Source organism: Melanaphis sacchari, unplaced genomic scaffold (assembly GCF_002803265.2).
Source record: "Melanaphis sacchari strain LSU unplaced genomic scaffold, SCAv2.0 Contig19_pilon_pilon, whole genome shotgun sequence".
NCBI classification, from domain to species: Eukaryota; Metazoa; Arthropoda; class Insecta; order Hemiptera; family Aphididae; genus Melanaphis; species Melanaphis sacchari.
Window position 1 is genome coordinate 80,107 of NW_020270975.1, and position 8,900 is coordinate 89,006.

The window sequence follows — 8,900 nt, forward strand, 5'->3', positions numbered from 1 at the left end:
ACTTTGCAAAAAGTTTGGTTGTGGGTTCCTTAACTGAATTATATTGCCTTTTTAAATAAATAATCGTTAAACACAAACCAATAAAATTAGAACACTATAAGAATAATAGATTTAAAATAAAAAATGTTCATAACTGTTTTAATTTTTTTATCTAATAAATCTTTTACATTTTTAACACTGTAAATAATGTCTTCAACGTTTATTTATTTTCTCTTTCTGCGTATAATAATTTTTCGGGTAGATTCAAGATGAGGTAAATATGGTTGAATACACAAATGTATATTACTAATAACTTTTAGTAATATTTGTAAAAGTTTATCACGTGTCAAGTATGCTTTTTTTACGTTTGCTCAAAAATGTTTAACTGTTGCCCTGTGTGCTTCGGGTGTACGGTTATGATCTAATGGCGGCTCACGAAATGTTTGGACACTATCGATACAATCAGTCGTTGTTTTTGCGTTAAAATTTTCAATTTTCAGCTCATTAACTGTCTGGTCTATGGGTTTACGGCTTATCGGTTGTCGGGTCACCGTCCTATAGTCGATACAGTAGACACACGAAAACCGTGTACGTTTTTATACGAAATTGGAGGAGTTCTACATCGGCAACAATTTGTACGTGTGTAATAATGTTTGCGCGTTAAATACTAATAATGATCAATAGTGTAGATGATAGTTATTTTCCGACGATTATATAAAAATTGATCTGGTATAGTATGGTATAGTGCGTTAGATTATTAATAATTTTCCATTTCCCCGTGTTTACGCATGAGATCAACGTTTTCTCATTTTAATCTATTAACCGTTAATTACGACAAGAAGTTTTAATCGTCGCATTATTCGTTTTGGCAGAATGGAAACACGGTCGATGTACCTCGAAATCCGTTTGAAATGTTTGGATCGTCGTATTAGGAAATAATATTGTATAATAAAATATACGTTTTTTTATAATATAAATGTTATATTTGTTTATTTCTGACTCGCCAATCTTACATTTATATAATTTAGTGTAATAAATAATAATAATAATAATAATAATAATAGTGTTGCAATAAATAATTATGAAATCAATAAATACATTTATAATAATAAATAATAGTAATAGTGTTGCAATAAATTATATGATCAATAAATATATAAATAATAAATAATATAATAATGATATGATATCGTTTATAATAGCGAGTCGCGATAATGTGAGATCCAAATAAAAGTTCATCGTGCGTATGGTGTTCTGCAAGTTGAGTACTGCAACAACGGTTGAAGACGAATTATTCTGACGGAGTGTAAATGTTCGAACATGGACAGGCGTCCGTCGTATGGTTGGCCACCCAATTCAGGTATCTGTTCACCCGGGAGTACACACCGGGTCGGTTGGCCTGGGCGCATCCTTCTCCCCAGGATACTACTCCTGGAAACACAAACAAAAAAAAAAAAATTAATTAAACCGGAAATTGTACCAGTATTCACGTATTTCGATGAATAATTTGTACTGCACTCACCGACAATGTGGTAAGCCGTGTTGTTGGCGATGTGCATTGGGCCACCGCTGTCACCCTGCGAACACAAACGGAAATTTAAGACCCTGGGTACAGAAAACTACTCGGTAATATTAAAAAAAAAAAAAAAAAAATACAACGATTGCTACAATCGAAAATAAATTAATTTTCAATGATCTATATCAAGAACAGTGAAATATTTCGCGTTCCAAAGTCTCTGGACTCCAACTTGTATCGCGAACATTTCCTGAAGCGCGCAACAGATCACGACGGTCATAATATTACACGTATACTAAAAGTTTTGACAGCACTCGTCAGTCTGTTACCTATACCGATGACCCCGTAGGAAACCGGGCGAAAACTTCAACCGTGGCGCGCCGAATTTGTTAAACAAAACTATTCAATTATTTTGTTATTATCAATAATTATTAATATATATGTACATATAATATTATTATAACGTCGTGGGCGTTGTATCTTAACTGAGTCCTGCGTCGAACGTTTCTATTGTTTCAGAAGCAGGTTTTATTGTAATACTATTATTCCGTTTACTGGGTAGATACTCGATAAAGTATTAATATTATTATTATTATTACACTGTTGTAAGTCTGAAAACGTCAGATTCAGCCATGCCGAATGAATGAAATTCGCAGCCACAACGTACATAAGTATAACAATAATAATAATATTCACGCGCGTAGGAAGCACATTAATTATAAACGGGAATCGGCGAACCGCGTTTTATTCTAGGGACGTACCTAACGAACTTTGGGCGACCGTGAGTAGGATTTCAAACGCTTTTCGAGGAACGACGGGTGTGATTTACGGGTGCGTGCCCGTGTATTCATAACCGTAAACACCCGCCTCGATGTATAATGTGACGACGATGCGCAATAATAATTATTGTGGTAATAATAATACGATTGTCGCTTGAAAAACACTGTTCGTGACGCGTCGGAAAACACATACCACCCCAGCCAACTAATCTCGCGACGTGTGCGAAAACCGTAGTCATCGCTTCCTGTTTTATAATTAGACACGGTTTCCGGCCAAACCCTTTGTACCTGCGATAATCGTGTAATTATTTCAACACGTAATAGATGCTATCGGTTTTACGTGAGCGCGCCCTCCCGCCAAACAAACGCTACTCAAAATGGGTATTTTTGCGGGAAATACATTTGATAACGAATCATTACTTGGCACGAGTCTTTTTTGCCTTCCGAATAACCGGCGCACATCATGTTGGCCGTAATGCGTTTCTCGTCGTATTCCGTCTTCTTGCAATCGTCGTTGCTCATGATCGGCACGTAGACTTCGTGCAATACCTGCGACGACGAGCCTCCCTGTTTCTTCGCTCCCCAACCGGTGATGACGCCATCGTAACCAGCGAAACTCTTGCCTGAAACGGAAAACGGTCATACAATGTTTATAGACGCATCGGTGGGACCTTGTCGTTAAGTACAATCCCAAGCCGACCATAACCCGTCCGAATACGTTACCTTCGACAGGAAGACAGACCGGATTGATACCGGTGTTGGGTCCGAATTCCACCCCATCGGTGTCCATTCGCAACAGTGCGATGTCGTTGTTGTAAGACGTCGGACTATAGCCCTTGTGCTTAATCACTCTCAACACTTTGAAGTCAAGGTGTTTAGCTTCTTCTGTACTACTGCGATCGTGTTCCAAAAGTCGCACGCCTATGTTTTTCGCTTCGAACCTGTGTGCAAAATCGTTCGGAACATTGTATTCGATGTTCGTTAAATAATTATGAACAACAGCTATGTTATTTATGTACATGCAAACTCGGCGAAAATATATACAAATAATTGAAAATAAAAATATAATCCATCAAGTCACAGCTGTACATAATATAATTATATAACGTGACAATACTACGCAAATTGAATTCCAGACGAATTTTAAAAATTGTTTCGACTAACAGTACACTATTGAATATTATGGTTAAAATCAAATTATATACTTTCGTACTTTTTAAAAGATTTTTTTTATTTTAAATCCACGGAGATTTCGAAACTTAATGATCGATAATCATAGCTCTGTCGATCTGATTTGAACTCACTCGACGAAAATTATTTAGACTTTTTAAAAGCTTTTAAGAAATAAAACTGTTAGGCGGATTGCTTAAGGTTTATAAAACATCCCACTGTGAGTTGAAATTTATTATAATATGTATCTCGTCGTTCGAATATGTGCTTTACGAACCGTTGTAGCGTTAAAAATTGAATCGTATACGACGTATTTTTATAGTATATACATATATATATATATATACTTACCCGTGAACACAATGGGCGGCTGTCATGACATATTTGTGATTGATAACCGAAGCACCGCAGTAGAATTTGCCCTTGTACGTGAGCATGGCCATCCACGGGTATTGATGCACGTACGTGGGAGTGCCACCGACGATTCTGTTTTTCTTACCCAAAGCTCCGCAAGCTTAAATAACAAAATAATATACATATATTACGAACACACGGAGATAAGTGTAAAACAAAAAGGCCAATCCCCCCCCCCTATTTCTCTACGTGGTCGTCCTTAGCGAAAAAACACCGCGGCCCGCTTTGTGTTCGATGTAAGTCTAATACGACGAACACGAACTTTCGATTGACTTATAACTTTATATTGTCTCAGTACTTACTGCACGGGGCGCACGTGGACTGATCTATTGGCGTTATTGGCGGCTCAGCGGCGGGTTCTTCGTTATGGTTAATGATGCCGATGATGTTTTGCCACCAGTTGATGTAATCCGCAAACGCTGCTTGACTGAGTTCGCCGGGTTTGCCTTCGGAGTGATTGGGCGTGATGAATACCTTAAAAACAACACACGCACAAGTGTCAATACAAACAGCGAAACATCGTCGAAATAAAAATCAATTGTTAATCGATTGACCGAATATCACGAGTTTGTCTCCACTCACCGGTGCCCGCTGGTAAGATGGTCCGACCAGCGCCGCGACGATCATCACACACAAGACGTTCCACATGGTTGGATATTATGTGTATGTATATGACGGTTTCTGAACACCCGACGGATGACGCTATTATATTATATTATAATATTATGATATGAACACAGAAATCGAATAAAATGTTCGGATTTCGGACGCTGACGACGATGTGTGTCGACTGTTCGATCGGGTGAACTGCACTGATGATAAATCTACACCGGACGCGACTATTTATATTACCCGACGCGGAATTTTTTTTCGTCGGTTTTTCGCGTCGTATATCACGATCGCGCGCATCGCGTCCGCGTATGTTTTCGACCAATACCGAGGTCATGGTCGGCTCCGGGCCTTGCCGGCCGGCCGTCTGTGCGCCGGCAGATGTTAATAATAATAACGACGGTGGCGGCAATGTTAATGACGACGACGATGATTGTGATAGCGGATGAGGCGCCGGGGTCTGGCGACGCGAAACTTCCGCAACATGGTTTATTGCTGATAACGCTGTCCAACACGGGTCGGGTGAGCATGTGTATCAGCCACTGCCGTGGTTTCTAGGTCGCGTCCTAATTCCGCACGTTAATTGTCCCGGGTAATGATAAACACCCATGCGGACGAATCGATGCGTAGATTTCGGCGAAATCGGTGTGAATCATATCATGGGGGAGGAAACAAAAAAATCGATCGAAAATAATGGATCAGCGACGTATCCCACATAATTCGTATATTGTGGTGACATCATCCTCGGCCGGTTCACTGTCACGTCCTCTAATTTCGTTTCGTTCGTGGATGTAATACACGCAGTTAATAACCTGAAATGATCTATAAAAGCGAGCATCGTACGACCTATAGCCTAACCTAGAACGATCGAAAAAATCTCGTGTATTTTGTTACATTAATTCAAGGATGAGCGAATTAATATTTCTGTCTAACCGATACGCGTTGAATAGACTTCAATAAACCGAACTAATATACATAAAATATAATATTGTGTCTAATCATCGTGTTATATTTAAATCTTCTGAACATACATTGCCCTTTACTATTGTCAGCAGTTAGCACTTTAGCACTTTATACGTTCATATTGTATAGGGAAAAACATAAAAAATATTTTTCTAGTAATGACGATTCAAAATCATCTTAAATTGATTAATTGAAAAATTAATACGTTACTTTTAAATTTAAAATATTTAAGTTATTCGAACCAGCTAAACTTTAATTAAATATTTTTTTTATCGCCAAATCTCTTTTAACGTTATAACTATTATACGTCCAGCAAGTTAAATTATTCTAAATTTGTATTATATTTCTATAATATAGGCATGGTTCTAAATATATTACGGTCTGATAATATTTAACAAATACTATGTAACAATTTTATTTAAGTCTAGTGGCAAACAAAAAAATCAATTTGTATTCTGCTGAAAATAAAATAAGAATTTTTGCGAACGATTAAAATCAAAAATAAGTTATTACTATACCATCACTATAAATTATAATGTTAATTTGGTATTTATACACTTGTATTACATTATAACCGATAAAAAATAATTATGATATAGGCATAATACGTAGTTAGTATATCGTTTCTTTCTATGATATCAATCGACCTAGATAGATAATTTAACAACTCTTCCGTTGTTTTATCTCGTGTTTACTGTTTCTCATTAAAAATTAATACATAGTAATTTTGCATTAAATTATCTTATCTAAATTGTATTTTTTCGTTTCTAATATTTCTATATACCCTTATCTACAGTTTTTTTCTTAAATGTTGATTATAGATGTTTCAAACATCATGTTGATTGGTTATAGTCAAATATCTGCGACGTTTCAACTTAAAACCAAGGTAAACATTATTACTTATTAGCTCATAAATTTACAATTTATACATTATATGAAAAATTATACGAAACATATAGGTGCATTATAACACCTTAAATTCTTAATGTTTATCTACCCGTTAAAGTAGTAATATAATGCTTTATATAATTATATTTAATATTATATTAATATAAATTGAGACAGTTAAGATAATGATTTAGATACCACTTTTGATTCAAAATTTCCATAAAGTGTTGATAACGATGATGGTTAATTATATTGGACTATTTATTAAACTATAGGCTTTACGACACATTTGCTTAATTTCATCTAATTTTCTTTGTAAAAGCGTTTTAAAACTTTTGTTTTTATTTTGAATTATCTAGGTTATATATTTATAAATTTTAATAAAAAAATTAAATACTAGGTAAAATATAACATTATACGCTTTTTTTAACTTGTTGTTTTCTCATGATTTTCAATTAAATAAATGTAATCTAAAATACCTATATATTTAATAAGTACAATTCATGTTTGAATGCGTTAAAAATATTTATTTATAATGGGACATCAGTTATGGCAAAATTAATTGTATCATCAAACGTCTTAACAAGAATATGAAACAAATACGTATAGTGTAGTTTATTTCTCATTTAATTGTCGATATAATATTTCGAGCTACGTAAATTGTAATGGATAATGCAATTAGTTACGTCCAATTTGACTTATTCATAACTCATCAGTCATAACACACGACATACATGTTGTCTAGTCATGTAAATTGCGTAAATATTTTTACGTGTAATAATCTAATGGGTCATAACATTAAATATATATTTTTTAAACCGTGTCAATTGTCCACAGCTTTACTATAAATAGTTAAATGTAAAACGTATATGAACAAATAACTATAACATTTAAAATAAGTAATTACCCAATTAAAAAAACTATAGCTAGATTTACATGTAAGTAAAATAATATTTTAGAAAAAAATTTAGCCGTCGTCATTATGATGAATATATTTCTTTAAAGGATAAGTTGTACCATTGTTACAGGCATACAGCTCGTCTCACTGACTCGATTCAATCGTATCACCGATGGAAAAATATTGCACAAAACCTTAATGATTTCATCCAAAGTTTTATGGAAAAAACGAAATGCATAATTGATCATTAAACGGTATTGTGTACTTAACAAATTAAAAATAAATAGGTAATGGGTTTCGTGTAAAAATCGTACGCAGTGCCAGGATAAATATGACCTATATAATATCTTTGTATATAATATTTTTATCGTATATAATATTAAATCTACTCGTTAAATTTTAGTATTTTATTTGTCATCTTTGTGTCCAATTTATATACTTATATTATTTAGTAAATAGTATTTTATAGCACGTACGGATCTCCGAGTTTAGTTGAGTGAATTATTATTTATATACATAACGTACGCGCAATTCGATAGCCGTAACAACTTTGGCTCGTAAAGACGAAATCGTTGCAAGTTATGAAAAATATCGTAACTCGAATGATAATACTATTGTAGATGGACGCAGGCAAGTGCTGCGTAAGACGCAATAAAGTTTGGACGTCATCTTTTTTAACGATACTATAAAATATAAATTGTATACAACTTATATATCTTATCGGACGACGAAAGCGTTTGTATATTTGAATATAAATAATAAAAAGGTCTTTTTTATTTATTTTAATATTTATATTTAGTTATCAGAATACTGATATTAGATATTTTATTGACTGTAATCTCGAGATAGGTACAATTTGTATATTTAACGCATTTTTTATTTTTGCTCATGATCCGATTTATAAATATATGTATTCGAAAATTAAAGACTAGGTATTTTATTAAATAGAGCTGTAATTCTCAACCATATTTGATTTTACTTATTATGTGATAAACGCTTATCACAGGTAATAGATTATCGCTTGTTTATAATTAATTAATTCCTGAAAAAAGTCGATGATTTATTTATATATATCTTGTAAAGAAATTTTTCTCTAAAGTGGACCATGAACATTTTAGATGGTATACGTATATTTACGATTAGCAAAATAATACGAAAGGAACTACACGAATTCCGTAATCGATTGTATGTAAAGTGAAAACACAAATTATTCGTAAAAGATGCATACAGAATACCTATAAAAACTTTTAATATTATAAACTACAAAATATAAAACATAGGTGTTCCATTTAAATCATAAATAATTTGATACAATTTTAATATTGTATTGTTTTTTAATTTCTAAAATAATATAGAAATCTACTCAATAATTTAATTGCTTAATTTTTTTGTCGAAACAGTTAATTTGTATTATTGGTAGATATGAAAATGTAATGTAAAAAAAAATACCAAGATTTTTCCATTTCTTTTTATCAATGTCCTAAACTTAAAGTATGACGTTTACTTATAGATAATAATTTAATGTATGTAAAATATTACTTAAATATCAAAATTAAAAAACTCTATAATTAGAATCGGAGCAATGAATGTATTGATTTTAAAATAATTTATGGTTTTTTTATGTCTATATATAATCACCTTTAGAGACAGCGAAAATTCTCAATTTTCAACTTTGGAGGCAGTT

At 33.2% G+C, this 8,900-nt stretch overlaps 1 protein-coding gene across 1 annotated transcript; it reads right to left on the minus strand.

Moving 5' to 3' along the window:
• Positions 1-1,108: 1,108 nt before the first annotated feature.
• On the minus strand, positions 1,109-4,752 carry LOC112593025 (trypsin-1-like). Its single transcript, XM_025337241.1, has 7 exons — positions 4,441-4,752; positions 4,161-4,332; positions 3,796-3,958; positions 2,998-3,215; positions 2,695-2,897; positions 1,502-1,556; positions 1,109-1,410 (listed from the first exon to the last, which is right to left on the minus strand). Exons 1-7 carry the CDS (start codon positions 4,504-4,506, stop codon positions 1,271-1,273), a joined length of 1,017 nt encoding a protein of 338 aa, XP_025193026.1. The 5' UTR covers positions 4,507-4,752; the 3' UTR covers positions 1,109-1,270.
• Between the last annotated feature and the right edge of the window lie 4,148 nt (positions 4,753-8,900).